The 19465-nt window shown below is 42.2% G+C and overlaps 1 protein-coding gene across 1 annotated transcript in view; it reads left to right on the forward strand.

The window, feature by feature from the left end:
- The window catches only part of MYO10 (myosin X), a 341810-nt gene that overhangs the window by 62816 nt on the left and 259529 nt on the right, over window positions 1–19465 (forward strand). Inside the window, exon 2 of the mRNA XM_074987822.1 lies at window positions 3686–3784. Within this exon, the coding sequence (XP_074843923.1) occupies window positions 3686–3784 (99 nt within the window). The remainder of the gene's footprint in view (window positions 1–3685; window positions 3785–19465) is intronic.

The raw sequence follows: 19465 nt of genomic DNA on the forward strand, positions 1-19465 counted from the left end.
GGAGCTTGAAATTTTTTTTCTGACTGAAATTGCCAAAGATGTTCACAGATAGTAAACCATTGTTCCTCACTCTCATCTAAAAAGTATGCAAACTTTCCTAAAATTTTCTCCTGATGCATTGAACGTTCAAATGGAAATGTAACTAACAACTTCAAATGGAGAGTATCTTTGATAAGATTTATTTACAAAACTTTTATGAGAGATGTTTGTTTTGTACCCAAATATAGTCTGCTGAGATTTGCGTCACCACCCACTTTATGTCATGGGCTATTACTGTATAAATCTAAGTCATGGGTATTCAGTTTGTGGGGAAATGGGAGGTCAGACAAATGTCTTTGGGATTGCAAACTATTTTCCAAACATTAGGTTATACCCACCTTTTGTTTATGGCTAGATGCAAATGGTGCATGTGTATCTGGAACTTTTTTTTTTATTTCTCTAACGGGGCCAAAAAATGGAAAATTTTGAGAAACACTTGTCTACATAAACAAAAGAAAATTCTGCTCCAGATCAGAAGAAGTGGGTCTTTTCCCACAAAAGCTCATTGCCTAATAAATAAAATTGTTAGTCTTTAAGGTGCTACAGAGCCACTTGCTCTGTTATGCTTTAACATCCTTATTTCTTACTCCCCTTCTGGTAGTTTGGACCTCTGATGACATAGATGGAAAAGTCCCTTTATTTAGTGAGCAGAAGAGGCTGCAGTTATGAATGGCCCATGGGGGAAAAACTCTTAGTGCTCTTTTTCCTGGGCCCTTGCACAGGAGCCTGCATAATCCAGGTGTCATGGCTGTCTGTCAAGTGTCTGTCATGGCTCTGGGTACATGCTGTTCATGAAAATGTGAAGGTTGAAACATCACTTAGGCTGTTTCTACGTTACGAGATAAATTTGAATTTAAAGCGGTTAGCTCAATGTTGCCACATGACTGTCTTCACTGTGAATACCATTTAGCTTGATTTAGTGAGCACTGATATTGGGATAACACTGATGGGTGTAGCATCAAGTCAAATTCAGAAGTTCAGTTAAAGGCCAGCGTGGAAGTGCAATGTCTTAAAATCAAATTTATTAACCTCCAGAAGTGTCTTATATGTAACCCACAGTGCCCCTCAGTGCTCTGCTCTGGCTGCTGCTCACCAGTTAATTGGGTAACTGGAAGGCTGTGAATTTCAAAGCAGGAGCAGCAAGCTTGTGGCTGTACAAGAACCCAAGAAATGTCTGTCTTTCTTTGCTATTAGCACTGTGAGTGCATCTCTCCATTACAGATAGCCCATGCAGGGAGTTTGTGGTTCTCTCTCTACACTTGGTATTTTTTTCTGCACTGCCTGGTGCCAGCTGCTTGCCCTCTGCACCACATGGCATCGAGGCTTTGTTGGGGGTTATGCTTGCATAAGATGCTGACAAACTTCTTTTCAGTGGTTTACATTTGTGTGCGAACCCCCTTTCCTCCCCCGGAGGTGCCACGCAGTCTGGGTCTTCTTTGCACTCTGCCACATGACGTGGGTAGTCCCTGTCCCAATAAAAGGATGTGCCTGCCCTTTGGAACTGACCATGCTGCCAGGCAGCACCGTGCCCCTGGTTGCGTGTGTTTAGGGTTCCAAGGGTGTGAAAGATATTCTGGGGCTTGCAGGCTCCGGGGTGGGTGCGGGGGAGTCTCCTCTGGTGGCTAGGATACTCGGAGAGGACCATTTCAACCGGGCCCCAACTAACTCCCCCTCCTCCCCCACCTACACCCACAGCATGGGACCACTGGGACTTGCTGCCACCATGGGGAAATCTCCCCTGGTGGCCAAGATATTTGGGAAGAACCATGTCAACTGGTCCCCCAGTGAACACCCCACGCCCATAGTGTGGGACACTGGCTCTTGCAGCCACCATGGGGAAGTCTCCCCCAGCGGCTAAGAGAGGCAGAGGGACTACTTCAGATACTTCAACGTTCCAAGCAGCTCTGCAGCCGCAGACCACAGTCACCCCCACACCCCCGCCAAAAATATTTTCGGGAGCTTGCTGTCCATTGCAGACACCTGCTGGTTTGATACTTCAGTTATAAAATCTTTTTGCTAACATCTCCTATCTGTCTTCATGCCTTGACCCCCTCGGAGACACGGGGTGGTGGGGAGGGATATCGTTGAGATTCCTGTTTGCGTTATAAGTTCAGTGTAAGATATATCACTACCATCACCCGTGTTGGCAATATCTGTGTGCTGAAGGGGAAAATCAAAAATTCCTTTTTCCTAGACTTTTCTATCCCCTTTTTTCTAACTTTAGAATACAGTCCAGGCCCCTGTATTATTTTCAGGGATCAAATGCAATGATGGGAAGTGGGGCAGCAGTGGATGGCCAGTTGAGAGCACAGTTGCACAGAAATCTTGTAGTTCACCGGAAAGACAAGACTCTCCCCATCAGCAACTCTCTTCTCTGGAAAACTTTCTTATCTTCTCTTTCTTCATGCTTTTCGGGGTCCCTGTGTTATTTTCAATAACGACAAAAATACTTTTTTCTAGACTTTTCTATCTGCTTTCTTCTAACTTTGAGAGTAGAGTCCAGGCCCCTGTATTGTTTTCAGGGGTCATATGCAATGATGAGAGGGGGGACACTCGGTGTATGGCCAGTTGAGAAGTCAGCTACAGAAGAAAGACATTTCTGTGAACTTTCTTGCCGTTGGTGTGGATGCCCTGCTTTTGGACATTTGCGTAGCACAGGAGGGGAATGAGGAAAATGCAATGTGGGAAGGTGATGTCAAAGACCCGCAAGCAGACCCAGAATGCTATGGGGATGAAGGAAGTGTGGGATAGTTTTCCACAATGCACTACTGCAACAGTTAATGTTTGCCAATTTGAATGTGGCAGCAATGAGTCGACTTTGTGAGGAGCACATGGGGAGGTGAGGATGGTCAAATTCAAATTTATCAAGTCCAAAATTACAAAATTGGTATTAATAAAGTCGACTTTATCTCGTAGTATAGACGCAGCCTTAGTGAATTGTAGAAAACAGCCGTGCTTCCTAGATATCGGCTGTGTACTAATAACTGAATTGACTGAGCCTACAAGCAGCTGCAAGTGTCAGTTTCATCTTTTGAACTACTGGTGTCTTCTTATCATGCAGTCAACAGTCAAGACTGTTTTAATTTAAAGTGTATGGATTTGTATGAAAACACAAAGCATGTGTTTTAGCAGGCACAATGTGAGGGAAGCTAGCGATACAGGTGGTCAGATTGGCAGAACCTGTTCTTGCTGATGGTGGCAAATATTGAATTAAAGGGTGTGAAAGAGTGGTGCTTTTAGGAAAGGTTTAAAGCGGAGGAAAAAAAGAAAAAAGCAAAGTGTGTCTGCCAGCGCTGGGAAAACCCTTAAATTGGTCAGTAAAACTTAAAACCGCTTTGATGTATATTAACCCCTAAGGTGTAGGACTCCACTATTTGGCTGCAGCTAGCTTTGCTGACAATAAAGAGAATATTGTAATCTAAGCCTCCCACAATTACTGTTTTGAGTAGAATTTGTCAAACATTCGCTTGACAGTGATCTTGTTCCATTCTCTTACTTGTCTGCTTGGACCCAACCTTTTTTTTTTTTTTTTAAATGTCTCTTTTAAGGCAAATATTTTCAAGAAGAATATTTCAGTTGAATTAGTTTGTTTTTGTTTCTAGCGTACATTCCTCTTCTAAAATCTGAATTTGTTTGTTTAATGTAGGGGTCACGGGTCTGGTTACGAGAAAATGGTCAGCATTATCCAAGCACTGTACATTCCTGCGCAGAGGGAGTTGTTGTATTCAGGACAGATTATGGTCAGGTAAGAAGCAACGAAATATTTTCTGCAGAAGCAGCTTAATATTTTCTGTCACTGTTTGTTTAGAAAATAAAGAGGAGACACAATGTTTTTTAAAAAACTTATACAGTGTTAAGATGGACAATGAGCTGAATTTGACATGGGGAGTAATCATCAGTGCTGGTTGGTCGCTGCAGAGATGATTAAATAATAGAAACCTGAATCAAACACAACAGAGTAATACAGTTCTTGGAATACTGGATTTAGGACAAACACAGGCACTATCTTAGAAGAATGCTATCAGAAGCTGAAGACGACCAGAATGGAAAACAAATGGCTTCACAGAAACAAAAAAACAATCCGTATTAATGCTGATTGGAAACTCAAGATCTCATACAAGCCAAACTTTGGTGATTCAGAGTTCCTATGATACCCATTCAGTAATTCTGAGTATCTGTGCTGCATTTCGTCCATTGGCAAAGATCACGCTCCATTTGTATATTCTCCAATTCTGTAGCAGTGGAATGTGGAGAGTCATCTGGTCATATGAGGAATCATATTCTTTCAGAAAACATCTTTGCATTAGCGTTTTACTAAAATGCAATAATAAAACCAAAATATGTTTTCATATAAATGGACACGTGTTATCATAAGAGAGAATTCTTTGTTTTAGCTTATTTATAGTGGGACATATTTTAAGTTGGTTGCTGAGTATAGCTAAAGCTTTAGATGTCAAGCTGTTTGCTTGTTTGTTCCTTCTTTCTCTCTTTTTCTTCTTTTCTGGTTCAAGATGTTGGATGCAGTTTCTACCAAGCCTGCAGGTGGAAACAGTGCATGAGTTCATTCTAGTTTGTCCAGTGAATTTTTAAAGCTATTTATGTTTGACTTCCCATTCAAACCATTTGCATAACATTGGTCCATACCACTTTATAACCCTTCTGAAATGTAAGCCTAGACCATCAGTTGATATAAAATCTGTCACTTCGTATGGACTGATATTCTAATCAGATACACTGTAGAGGAGACATTGCATAAAGTTGAAAAATGGAAAGTCAGGTCATGTTACAGCGCTGTATTTGTATTTGTGTTTATGGAATAAATTGATTATCATGTACATGACACACATTTATTTTAAAAGAATTAGGCCATGTCTGATACTAGCAAACAAAGACAAGGAAGTCTGGGGGTAGCCTCTTAAACAGGAAGGAGCAATGTTTGCATCAACTCTCCACTTCTTCCCCTGTCCACTTCCCAGGCTCCGGTCCCTTTAGCCCACAAACCTGCCCCCCATCTCCAGGCTTTATCTGCCTGAGCCCCCAAATCCTCCCGCTATCCTCAAGCTTTACTTCCCATCCTGCAAACCCGTTCCTGTATCCCCAGGCTTAACCCCTCTCAGCCCCAAACCTGCCCCCTCCATCCTCAGGATTAATTCCCCTCAGTGGATGAACTCCTCCAGCTGCATGCATTACCCTGATCCTGTGTGGCTGCTACCTCCCTCTCAGCAGGGTTGTGTGGCTCCAGCAGGGGCAGACTTGGCCGCCCCTTCCTACAGCTGTCCTGCGTGCTTAATACTTTCCCCACCTGCAGCACGGCCAGCTCCCTGCCCTGCAGCCACTGAAATAATGGGACCAATCTAATCGGTTTAATGGATCGATCTCTCCCACCGCCCTGCCAGCTGTGAGACGAATTAAATTTAGTTCCGTTATTTCAGCATGTCAGGGGAGGGAGTCTCAAGAGGAGCCAGCGGCGGCAGCCACAGGTTGCCAGCCTCCAGCCCAGTCGTTATTATATGGGTCTGAACAACTCTTCTGTACATACAGTACCCAAACTGTAGTGGTGCTGTCTTTTCAGTGTGTATTCATTGAAAGGCTGAGCTGCACAGGACTCACAGCAGGGTTCGTGGTATTACTTTTGTGAAATCTGAATGATTCTGTTTCCTGCAGGAACTTCATACGTGACAGTAAATGGGATCTTCGGTGGTTTAACAGACATGAGTATGGTGAATAGTAATAGATAGCCGTGCTAGTCTATATACTAACAAACCAAAAAGAAGTCCAGTAGCTATGGTCTGAAGAAGTGGGTCTGCGCCACGAAAACTCATCACCTAGTAAATTATTTTCTTAGTCTTTTAAAGTGCTACTGGACTGTTTTTTTTGTTTTGATAGTAGGGTGAAACATAAGATGTTGTTACCAACTTGTGAAATCATTAATAGAAATAATACAGCTGACAGCTTGATTGGCTATGTTTAGTGGGATAAAACAACTTACTACGCTGAGTGATCCTCGTGTTTTCAGAAGAATGCTTTGAGGTTTAGCAGCACCACACCAGTTGACATTAATGAAGTTGCAAAAGTAAATTCTCTTGCACCTGTTTGAAAATTTCCCTTAGATGCACTAACCATGTGTGTGCTGCGTAATGTACCAAATATATGGTTTAAAACAGATTTCCAGTGCCCCCATCCTGCAGTCCCTTTCATTCACCTTTCAAGTGCTGACAGACCAATGGGAAGCTAGAACTTTTAAGGAATACTGCTGCATGAAAAGTCACAAAGGTGTAGACCTGAGATTTTCAATGGAACTTATGTGCAACAGAACTTTTACAAGTTTGGTGACTAATTCCTGGGCTCTTTTGAAAATTCCAAGCCTGGTATTTACGTCTTTCAGCAAATTGATTATGAAAGCCCTGAGGTCTTTGCTGAGCACAGAACTATGTTATTAATCTTGTTTGACCCATCATCTGCTGCCAGAACTTGCAGGTATTGTCATAGTGACAGGTTTTAGTAGTGTATTCAGTAATTTGAATGAAAAGTCAGAATGTAATTTAGGGAAACAGGAGAAGCGCGTGTTTCTTGAGGTGGTTCTTGCGTCCTTTTTCATTCAAGAGGTGCACGTTATCTTAACAGCTTTACTACATTTAACATTGGAATCTTTCTCTGGTAGGACTTGAGATCATTATCACTTTATATTACTGCAGTGGGCAATTTGCTACAGCTAATCAGAAGTCAGTGGGTTTTTTCCTTCTTTCCAAAATGTATTGAGCACAATAAAGTTGTGTTTTGGAAGAATCTAGGGCACTTAATTGCTCTTTGAAAGAGCATTTTTGGAGGTGAATGCTGCTGAACACAAAATCTCTTGCTTGGTGTTTGATATGACATTAAGATGACAGTAAGTTACATATCAGGTGATGGATCTCCAATGGAAGATGCAGTGCGCTGCTGCTTCTTGAAGAGGAAAAAAAAAGGATAACGTTAAAATCAGTCATTTGAAGTAGGTTATTTAATTTATTATAGTTGAAATACTCTTTCCAAGCATTTACATCTGCCTTTCCAGTTAATACCCAGGTCCACTTTGGGCACTCCCCTTTCATCAGCGTTTCTCCTCTTTCAATTCTTAGTGGGGGAAAAAAAGAGAGTACGTTGTATTAAAATTAGTTGGTGGGTGAAACTCTAATGTGATTTGAAGACTAGGTTGAAGCAGAGACTTATCTGTCCTGTGTAGAATGATCTAAAATTGTGATGGGTAGCAGCTCTAAATCATATCCTCTTCTCTTTAGAGGGTTCTGTGAGATCTGGGTACCTTCCAGAATAGGAGCCAGGTCCCCAAATAGTGGCATTCTTTCCTCTGTTTTGACCTGTTTAATGCTAATTTGTGGCTGCATAATGTTTTGGAAAATGAGTGTAACATCTGTGTATGGTTCTATATAGTGTCTGTGTGCCTAGTGCACTACTCTTATTAGAGTATGAGAGTCTTGGACTCACATCACATTTCTAAAGAGTGCATTAAACTTACTGAATCATTTTTACTCTCATGAGTACCATCATATGCCCTCTTTTGGGGATAAAATATAATATTTTCTCCTTTTAAAAAAGCTTTTATTTATTTAATCATAAAACGGACATCTCCTCATCTCCACATTCTATAGATTTTACCTGATCTTATAAAGTATTCAACTCAATGTGAAGTAAAACCGTGAAAGCACCACTGTCACTGTAAGCTCCATTTGAAATGGGTGGTGTGCACACACTTAGTACAGGGTATGAATAACTCCGTCTATGAAGTTGCCACAAGGGAGCCAAACAGCTGTTGAAGTTGGACCCTTTCCTGTCTATCCTTTTTACAGTTCTTCAGATACTCTGACCAGTATTATCACTTTGTTTTATACTACAGTAGTGTATCAAAGCTCTGCAGAGGCTCCAGGCCCCATTGTGCTAGAAGCTGTACATGCCCATATTGTGATTAGACTCTGTCCTAAAGGGCTTAAATCTAAATAGATAGGTCACCTTACATCTGTTGAGTCTCAGTTTGGTACTTTAACCACACGATCATCCTTCCTATCCTAATCAGGTTTCTTCTCCAGCGCTTACATGTCAGAGGGTTGATCCATGTAATAAAGTGCCCAGAACTTATATAAGTTATATAACAGAATAGTGGGGATTTGGTTTTTAGGCAGCACTGTTCTTGTTTGCAGTAGTTATATAATGCATGTGAGATGGATAGCTAGCAGCCTTTCTGAACAATCCTATGGAAAATTTCTGTAACATCCCTTTCCTTTGCCTTCCTAAAGAACTTTCCTGTAAGTTTAATGAGACTTGACCCAAGGTGTGTTTTGTTCTGGGTTGAAGAAATCTGTACAGAGAATGTAAACTGAAATGATTGCCACAAACAGATTAGCATCTGTAGCTTTGAAAATGCAAAATGCTTAATTATATATTCCTTTAGTTGACAGAAACTTTTAAATCAAAATACATTCTAAATGGAACCAGCTGAGAGATAGTATGCCTAAAACTAGGTTCTTTAAAAACACAGATGGTAAATATCACTAGCAAAGACCTTGTCAGTCAGAACAACTTGCTTTAAATTCTCTGTACAAAGAAGTAATTCATGGTATGGTATTATGTCAGCAAACAGGACATAGCTTAGTATCCTTGGCCTCAAATGAGAGGCACCTGTGAATGGTTTGGTATGCTTTTTCTGTACGTTTAACTTAACAGGGCTCTGCTGGAATACTTATGCACATCAAGAAAGGGAAGACTACATATGTTCTGTGTTAAACACAGCTCAAGTATGTTTTCAATGGAATGTTTGCACCTTCTTTTTTCCTCCTCAGACTGGAAGTTGGGAGCCAACTAGATAACATTTAAATTAATGAAAACAAATCCCCAGTGTTACAACAAACATCCAGAGTCTTATTTTTGTGAGAACACTTTTTCTGTACCTCATAACTAATCTTGCAGCATTATTTAGGACCCTGTTCTACAAACCTGTACTACTTGGTGAATTATTAATATGAGTAGTAGTCCCTGTAGGTCAGATTCTGCCATTTGTACTCCAGGACGCATGCTGTATTGTGTAGGTAGATCTGCTGAAGTACACTCATCCCTTGTTAAACGAGTACTTCATCTACGAGTATTCGCTCAAACAAGGGAGGCGCTTACCTACCTTAGTTCACTCTGTGAGTGAACTTCCCCTGCTCATACAAGCCTTACCTCCCCTCCCTGCAATTCTGCGGCCGCCTATACCCCCCCACGGCCAGACCCCCCTGCGGCCACCTGTACACCCTTGTGGCCGGACCGCTCTGCGGCTGACTGTACCCCCAGCAGCCAGATCCCCCACCCACCGCCACCTGTAACCCCCGTGGCCAGACCCCTCTGCAGCTGCATGCACCCCGTGCGGCCAGACTGCTCCATGACTCCCTGTAACCCCCGCGGCCAGACACCCCTGCAGCCCCGCAGCCTGCCTCCCGTGCTGCCTGTAACTCCTGTGGCCAGACCACCCCCTCCACCTGTAACCCCTTCAGCCGCACAGCCTGACCCCCGCCGGCCCCACGGCCCTGAACCATGGCAGCCAGACCACCTTACCAGTCCACAGCCAGTCCGCCCCTGCCACCTGACCCCCGTGGCCCAAACCCTCCCCTGCAACACATTTTAACCCTCCCTCCCTCTCACAGCTCCAAACTACTCCCAGCTTTTAACCCTCCCCAACCCAAGGTTTACTCATCTTTCAAATGCAGCACCACCTGCTGCCACTCCTTCCCCGAGTTGGGAGCCATAGAAACTAATCAGAGACTTTTACATGTAATTTAATAGGAATTTAGTGTTCCTCTTACGAGTTTCCGCCTGCGAGCAGAAAGTTGGGAACCAGTTGCGCTCATAAAGCGAGGGATGAGTGTAATTTGAACAAAATTCTTCTTTTGCATTGTTGCCTGCAAAATACTTGAGGACAGAGACCACAGTCTATGATATTGACAAACTGTTAGCCTCTTTGAGAAGGGGATTGTCTCTTTTCATCTGTGTTTGTCACAGTGCCTAGCACAGTGAAGTCCTGGTCCATGAGTAGGGTTCCCAGGTGCTTTTGTGATTTAAAAGTAATAATAATAATAATAATGGTAATAGTTAATAAAAATATTGAAATCCATTGGACTGCTCTCTAGTAGAGCTATAATGTGTTAAGTTTGTTGACTCATCCCAAAATTTTGCGAGATTGTACAATCATTTGATTTTTAAAGTGCTATGCCTTTGTATGACACTACGCACAAATAAACACTTAGCAGTAATTCATAAACCATATTTATTGTAACTCCTCTGTTGAACCTATATTGCGACTGAAACATGCAGACCTAAAGTGTATGCTTTTTAACACTTCCTAATGGTGTTCCTTGCATTTGAAAACTTGCTTAGAAAATATGCAAGGTTACTTAGGTGACCTTTTCCCCCTCAAGGAGTTGAATTTTGGAGTTAGGAGTTAAATTTTGCATAAAGACTCAGTTGTTATAATTTGTAAGGATTTCTTCAGGATGCATTCATTTAAAAAAGGCACGGTAAAATAATTTGTTGGACTATTGGCTCATATCTCTGCAGTTTTATAGAATCTTTCAAATAGCAGATAACAAAGATTTCCAATTCAATGACTTTATTTCAGGAAATTGGATTTGTAGCCGTTAAGGCTACCCTGCTTGCTTGCCTATATGTTTTTCACATGTATTTCTTATTGTTTTGATTATTTGTTCTGTTATAACAGTTTATACAGTAAACTCTTTCATATCTGGCATTGTATTAACTCTCAAATAACCGGCCTTTCAACCGTAAGTAAATTTCAGTTAAGTTTTCCATAGTACAGTATAGTGAAAGTAAGCAAAAGTAAATACAGCAAATAAAGTATAAATTTATAGTGTACAATACTCCTGTTGCTGGTAAATAAAGTACGTTGTGTACATTTTTGTTTTTTCCTTAACATCTAATCTTGTTTTTCTTTATTTTTACGTATTGCTAGGTATACTTCTCTCTTATCCAGAATATTTGAATGTCTGGTAACCTCCCAGTCCCAGGGATATGAAAGAGTATACTGTAATAGGTTTGTATAAAAGTTGTTTGGCTGTAAGATTTGGGGCTTACAGACTTGTCCTGTATGGTGAAAATCCTCACTTTATGCATCTTCAGGTTGCGCGAAACTTGCTTTAACGTGAGTTTTACACAACTTGAAGATGCATGGCTCTAAGCCTGCCTAAATCCCCGCAGCTGTAGGCAGGTAGGCATGCTAAGAGCCCCTTCCCCATGCCTTCCCAGAGCGGCACTAGGTACTGCTCTGGCGAGGTAGGGGAAAGGCTTTTAGCTCGCCTAGCTGCCCGCTGCTGCAGGCAGCCAGCCGGGCTAAAACCCCTTCCCAGAGCGGCGCTGCTGTCAAGCTGACAGAGGTGCCACTGTGGGAAGGTATGGAGAAGAGTTTTAGCCCCCCTAGCTGTCCACTGCTGCAGGCTGCTAGGGGAGCTAAAACCCCTTTTCCCACCCCCCAGGACCAGCCCCCCTCCTGCAGCCCCAGCTCAGCCCCAACCTGCACACAGGGCTCCCAGCCCCCAGTACATTACAGCCCTGCATGGGGCTCAGTCTGCAGCCCCCAGCATGGCACACAGGGGTCTGGCTCCAGCCCCCTTCCCACCACCCCCACGGACCCTGCTCCATCCTCCACAGATGCGGCTCCAAACCCTGCATGACCTGGCTCAACTCCACCCTCCTGGCCCCCCTGCAGCTCCAACCCACCCCAGGCTTAGCCCCTCAGCCCCATCCCACTGCCCAAGCCCCTCCCCCACCGACTTACCCAGAATTCCCATTACGTGAGGGTTGCGTGGGACTGCTGTACCTTGGGACCTTGTCCCCAGATAGCTGAATAGAGGATGATGAGCTAAAGCATAAGGTCCACAGATGTCTTACTGAAGTTTGGCATAGGGACTTCCTAAGTTCATACCTTTTTACAGTTAACAGGTGCGCCCCGATTTGGAATCAACCAACATAAGTTGGTTAGGATGGGAATAACAATTATGATAGGTATCCACTAAAGGGCCATGGTGACAAACTTATGTATATGATGATAAATTAAAATCAATGATATGCTAACCTGCACAAAAAGACAACACAACATTAATAAGGTAAGAAAATATAAATAAGGTCGAGGGGGGAAAAAACCTCCTCTTAAATGTTCACCAGATGTAACTGTGCCAGTGTAACATTATCAAAATGGTATCCCAGCTCAGGGATGGTAGGAGAAGGAGCTGTAGTCCTTGCGAATTGCCAGGATAATGGCCACTGATGATAATGGGGAAGGTAATGGTAATGAGAAAAATAATGGCTAACTCTTCAGGTTGTTCTAATATAGGATGGCGTGAGTCTATGGAAGTGCAAATGTGCATTCTGTAGTCTCTCTTCTGTTAAGTTGGGCTATCTGTGACTGTATCAATAAACCATTGTGTTGAATCTTATAGTGCTTCTTACCAAGCACATTGTGAACAGTTGCAAAAGATGCTGGGACTCATTTAACACCTCACTAGTTCACACATCCTGTAAGTGAAATAAGTCTGTCTCCCCACATCAGTACAAAGACTTGATGGAGTGCTGACATGAGGTCTTGTAAAAGTAAGGAAATACTTAGTTATACAAATGTATGTATTAGAACACTTTCTGATATAATAATTCCAACTAAGTTACATTTTCAGAATGAATAAAATGTATTTTTGGTGAATTACCCTTGCTTTTGGAGTGCTTTTTTTAATTACTTGCTAATTTGCACAGCTCAGTAATGTGCAATATGTTCTCTGGAGGTTCTCTTGTATATATTTATGTATATTTTATAAATATATATTTTTTTAAAAAAAAAAGAGAGAATGGAAAAAGATAAAACATTCAGCAAAGCTGAATGGAAATGTAGTTCCTTCGTTTGCAGTTGAGTTGATATTAAACTGTGCAGTTGTAGCTTTAAAAGACCCTACATGCTCTGTGCTTTGTGTGCAGTGTGATGTTTTTACACACCTAGGTTAAGTCCTTGAGCGCTTGTTCAGGGCTAATTAGTCCTTACAAGTTTTTGTTTGGCTTTGCTCAAGACTACCCTAATGTTCAGAAAGACAGGCTATGTTTGTTCATAGCAAAGGCTGAGTGGAGACTTTCTGACTAAGAAGGTACAATATTTTTTTAAATTGGTCTCTTTGCTATATGTGCTCATTCCATTATACCTTAATAGGCATTTATTGTAAAATATCACATGCTGAGGCATATGTTGCCTTTTCTTTTCCAAAAAGTCTCTTGGTATTTGCCTTCTTTTCACTCTCCAGGAAATAGAGTTTTTAAAATAGAGCTTAAATTAAACAAAGATTGTAGGCCAAATTCTGTTTAATTAATACCTGTGCAATTTCATTAGAGCCCCTAAGTTTATATTTTAGCTCTCTAGTCATAGCGGTGACACCGCTCTATATTTGATCCTGCATGGTGAAAAACACGAGGGTTTGCAAGAGGTTGAGTCAAAGATTTTTAAAGCATATAAATAATGCTTAATAAAAGATCACCAGGTTAAACAAAAGTTTTGTTCTTTTTTTTATTCTTGGCTTATTTACTGAATATTATTTAGGCACTATTTGTCTTAACTGCTGAAATCCATTATTTTGATAGTTACGGTAGCTATAATTTTGGAAAAATGAATGATTTAGTGCAGTCTGAATTAAAGCTTTAATTTCACTGCTGTGCAATGTAGAAGGTGATATTTGTAGTCACTGTTAAGATGTTAATGGTTAATTGTTAGGGGTTGGAGCAGCTTAAATGGATGAGGCTTACCGGTTACAGTTAACCGTAGGGGCTGAAACATTCTCTGCATGCCCCCCCTGCTCCCTCTGAGTTGGTTAATGAGTTAGACCTTCTGGTTAATTGGGTAACCAATTAAACAGGATTGATTTTTGTATCGCTATTCACTCTTAGATGCCAGTGAGAACAGTTAATTTCTGAGATGTCTACACAGGTTACTTTTTGTCTTCTAGAAATTCTTGACCTACTATGTTTGCTGTGATCTGCTAGACAGTTAAGATGTCGGTCTTTTCAGTTGCTTTCTGTGAGGAAAATCTAAACCATCTGTGCTATTATTATGCCTGAACTAAAGAGGCAAAACTGCTTTTGTTTTAAGATTAAAGCAGATGTACACAGACTGCCATTTTAATTTCTTCTGTAAGGGTTACGGTACATTTCAGCTGTTCACAAAAATGGAAAGGAATTCAGGCTACTTTGTTTGTAAAGTGGAGTGCTGTGATGAACAAGCTTGTCAAATCAATTTTTAACACTGTTTTCAAACTTCTATAGATGTGGAACTGAGATTATTGTCTAGTGTTACTGGTGCTGTGTGAGTATACCTTTTGGTTACTATGTCATTTTGCAACAGAGAGATGCTCAGCTGAAGTGTCTGTAACCAGTGGGCCAGATTCTGAGCTTTTTATTCCAATCAAAACTCCTGTTGGCTTGTAGGGGGGTTTCGCCTGAGTAGAACTGAATAAAAATGTAACGATCTCCGATGGCGCCAACCTGCAAATTTCTACTTGTAGGGAGGCACTGAAGCTTCTTTGAATGACTCCTTTTATGCATAAGGATTTGCAGGTGTGGCCTAAACATTTTAAAGACAAATGTTTAAAGAAACTAAGTTAGGTAATCTTTTTTGGGGGGTCATTTAATTTCATCAACTTTTCAAATAGATAAAAATATATTTTTTCCCCTCTCTGCCAGAATAATTTGTCACAACCGTTGTATAATGACCTCTGTAAGCCGCAGTGCTGAGAGTCACAGCTGTAACATGCTGTTCTGTTGTACTGCGTTTTTACAATTTTATACATCATGGAATAGCAATACTATGTATGAAACATGGGGCAGGGAAGACAAGCACAAGAAGGAGGCTGAAGTTAAGTAAACAGTTGTATTGCAGGAATTTAACCACTTGTAATCCACATAAGGAGGAGCTGCTAGCCAATGCAAAAAGAGGTGTCAGCAATTCCTCTTAGTGTTCAGACTCGTTTCTCCAATAATTGGGCGTTGAAAAGAATCATATAGCATGTACAGGTTGAACCTCTCTCATCTAGCACTCTTACCTGGCAACATCCATAATCCAGGTAAGGCCAAGTTTCCATGGTTCCATAAAGCTTGTTTACAATCACTAGTCCTGCCTCTTATGGTTCTGTGCTGTTGTTTAGCTGTAATTTACCCCTAAATGTCTTCTGAGAGCCCAGTAAGCAGTGGAAGTGTTGGTACTGTGCTAGACAGTACTGATCTCCCATGGTCTGGCAAGTTCTCTCTTCCAGCAACAGTCTGGTCCCAAGGGTTCCAGATGCAAGAGGTTCAACTAAAATAAGAAAGTAAAGATATTTACCCTAGTAACATGTAATTTATACTTAGTCACCATTCATTAGTGTCAGAGTGAGCCATTTCTCTTTCCTCAGTTTTTGTGCTTTTTCTTTTTGTTTTGTACATAGGTTTTCAATGTAGCATCACCAAAAACACCCACAGTCTGTAACATTAAATCTGGTTTAAATTTTCTGAGGCTAATGTGTGAAGTTGCTGCCCTTTCTTCTCACGTCTAATCCAATTAAGTAAGGCCTTTTTTAAAGAAATCTGTAAACTATCTTGTCTGTCAGCTGCTGGGGGTTTATGTAAAATGAGTTGATGATCCCAGTCCAAACCTTAATGAACACCTAACCAGGCAGCAAAACACAAACAATCTGTTGTCTCATAGCTGGCAGTATTTGTCATGATACTTGCCAATTTCACCAGACAGGCCAAGTTGGGAAGTTTGTGATATTGTCATGAATTCTGTGCCTGGCTTGTGGATTTAAAATGGCTTTGATTTCCACTGTAGGCAATCAGAATGTTTGAAAACATTGTTACTTTGTTCTTGAAAAGTTATAAGGAATAAAGAAAAGTGGACACTACACGCATTTAACTACTTTTCTACACAAATCAGCTTATTTAGTTAATATCTAATATAGCTGATGTACAGATTCTTTTTCTTTAAAAATGATAGATTCTTCTTCATGTGATGTCCCTGTGAGTGCTCCACTGCAAGTGCTGGGCTCGTCCCAGTGCCGCAGATCGGAGACTCTCCAAAGCTTTATCTAGCCAGCCCACACATGCGTGGCCACTGCGTTTCTCCGTTTGTGCTCTTTTGACCACACTCACAGTCCAGCTCAAACCAGTTCCTCTCAACCACCCCAGGTTGCAGACCTGCCTGTCTTCATCTTCAGCGTTGTGAGACCTCAGTCCTTTCCTTCTTGATTTGTTTGTGTTCTTCTTGTTGAACTGTTTATATGTTGTTTGCTAAAATTAAAAGAAAAAGTTAAAAGTTAAGTTAGTTTGAAGATTGAGTTAAAGTTCGATGTTCATACTGGTCTCCATTTAAGACTGTTGCCTATTCTTACTAGTTCCTTGTTGGATTGGACTTCCCATGCCTGGCCCACACCGTTTTTAAAAAGGGGATCAGTGCTGCAAAGAAATACTCGGTTTGGATGGCCACTCCTCATGATAGAAGCCCACATTCCTTAGGAATGCCCTCATTGCAGCAAGTAAATGGCAAGGGCATGGCATGACAGTGAAATAGGCCTTAAAATGATTTTATTTGATAAGGCTCTTCAGCCTTCTGAGGACAACATTGTGAGGTTTTTAGAGCAGTCCCTGTATATATGTAGGGCTTCTTCATCAATGGCCATTCCGCCAAAGAAGTCTAAGACCTCACCAACCAGATCCCTGTCTGCTATTTCACAGAGCAATTCTGATGTGACTGATAAGTACGGCACCTCTGGCACCAACTCTTCACATTCTAAGGTGGCCTCGACTTCTAAAATGGCCAGATTAGTGCTGGCAGCACTGAACTCCTCAGCACCAAAACATTTGGATCCAGGAGCACTGACACTGATGTCTTCCAAACGGCCAGTGCCAAGTGCACTGGCTCTGTCACCGACTTCGTTACCAATGGAATCAGCACCAGTGATATCTCTGCCTCATTCTTTGGCACCATCCATGTGGGTGCCCATGGCACCGTGGAAGGAGCCGACTAAATCTCGGCACCATGGTTGTACTCTACAGTTGCTGTCGCTTGCTTTTTCTCTGACCCTGTTTCCATGCCCTCTGGTACCAGGGTCGCCCATTCTGCGCACAGGCAGACCAGAAGGAGACAGCCCACAATATTACGAACTTTGCAGGCATCTTACTTCTTAACTCCTGCTGAGGATGAGAGCTGGTACCACTGCAGACACCTCTCATCTTCTCCTTTACATTCCTCTTGGATGTTTTCCCAGTCCTTCTCTCCTTGTCAACTGGACCCTTGCTGGGACTTGCATAGGTGTTCCTGTGGATCAGGGTGTTTCCCCATGCTAACAGCTACCACCACCACGATCTTCATTGATGTTATTCTCCATGCAGCTTCTCCCCTCCACAAGGCTACTATGACAGGTCTTGATCAAGGGCATGTTCCGCAGCTGGCTACACATTTCCTTGGTTGTTGTCCCTACCAACTCCTCTATCTCCACCATGGTAATCTGCATCCTCTCAATGTCTGGAATCAGAGATGGCACTAGCATCCGAGGAGGAGGAACAGTGTCCTGATGTCTCTCCTACTGATCAGTCTTCCTCCTCGCTGGCTGAGGCCATCATACCAGGGGTTGTCTTGCCCCCGGTTGACATTAGACAATTTAATTATGTTTTCAAGCGGGTTGCTGTCAGTCAGCATGTGCAAATAGCCGAAGTGCAGGAAAAACTACACTGGTTTCTAAAAAATTTACAACCCCTGCAGTTCTCCAAAATAGCCACCCCCCTGGATGAAGCCATACTTGAAGCAGCCAGTGATATATGGCAAACTCCTGCTTCAGCTCCTCCTACTGACAAGAAATTAGACAAAAAGGGGATGGAATTCCTATTTACCCATCTACAGCCTAATTCAGTGACAGCAGTTTCTGAGTTACACAGATCGCACACATTACAATTCAGAGCTGTTGCACCTGACAAGGATGTCAAATGTGTGGACATTTTTGGAAGAAAGCTTTATACCTTGGCAACCCTTCTGTTGTACATAGCCAATTATGCACCTCATTTATCCAGGAATGATTTTGATAACCATGCTAAGCTTATGCCCCTTATGGACGATCTGCCAGAGTCCAATTCTCAAACCACTGGTGAAAGAGGGATACACCACAGCCAGAACTGCTGTCCAGATAGCCCTGGATGTTGCATATATGGTGGCATTGTCTACTGCTACAGCAGTAGTGATGCAGTGTTCCTCATATTTGCAGGCAGCTGCAATACCTAAAGAGCTGCAAACTAAAGTCAAGGACCTGCCCTTTGACAAAAAGAAACTGCGGAGAACACCGATTCTGTCCTCCTCTCTAGCAAGGACTTTTGCACTGTTGCGAACACTGGGAATGTGTCCCCCTCCTTAGAGAAAGAGGTGATATCATCCTTACTAGAGATGTTACGAATTTGGATACTACCAGCTGCAATTCCAACAACCTCCTAGGCCTTATAATCAACCTCATGTCCAGCAGAGACCCCAAAGGCGCCAGAATCGGGGGGATCGCAGTCAGCCTCCTCAGGCAACCAGGCAGCAAGTTTGACTCCCTGGTTGAGAGCCAACAACATTGCTACGATCACCTCCCAGCATTTTCCACCACCGGCTGAGACCCTTTTTTCATCAACTAACAGATGGGTTCTGGACATCATAAAATCAGGTTACGCCATACCTTTCATCTTCATACCACCCACCACACCATTCACTCCCTCCCTCTTCAGGGATCCCTTTCATGAGATTTTACTTCACGAGGAAGTACATCATCTCCTATTGATAGCAGCAGTAGAGCGAGTCCTAGATGAATTCAAGGGCAAAGGCTTATACTCCCACTACTTCCTCATGCAGGAGAGAACTGGAAGTTGGAGACCAATCCTGGATTTAAGACTGCTAAATTGATATCTAAGAAAGCAGCAGTTCAAGATGGGGACTTTGGCATTAATAATACTGGTCCTAGTCCTCAGCAATTGGTTTGTTGCTTTCGACATCTAAGATACATAATTTCAGCTGTCTCACAGATGGTTCTTAAGTTTCACAGTAGGTGTGGACCATTTTTCATAGAGTCCTCCCATTTGGATTCTCTGCAGCACCCAGGGTGTTCTCCAAAACCCTGGCTGTGGTGGCAGTGTATCTTCATCAACAAAGGGTCATGATATTCCCCTACCTAAGCAACGGTCTCTTAAAAGGCCCCTCACCCACAGAAAAGAGTGCTTACGGTGCTCACTACGAAGAATGTCTTCCAGTCTCTAACTCTACTTATCAATGAGAAAAAGTCAACTCTCCAACCCACACAGAACTAGCTGTTCATCAGGGCTCAACTCAATGCCACAACAGCAAGAGCTTACCTGCCCTGTCACCAGT

Source organism: Carettochelys insculpta, chromosome 2 (assembly GCF_033958435.1).
Source record: "Carettochelys insculpta isolate YL-2023 chromosome 2, ASM3395843v1, whole genome shotgun sequence".
Lineage (NCBI taxonomy): Eukaryota > Metazoa > Chordata > Testudines > Carettochelyidae > Carettochelys > Carettochelys insculpta.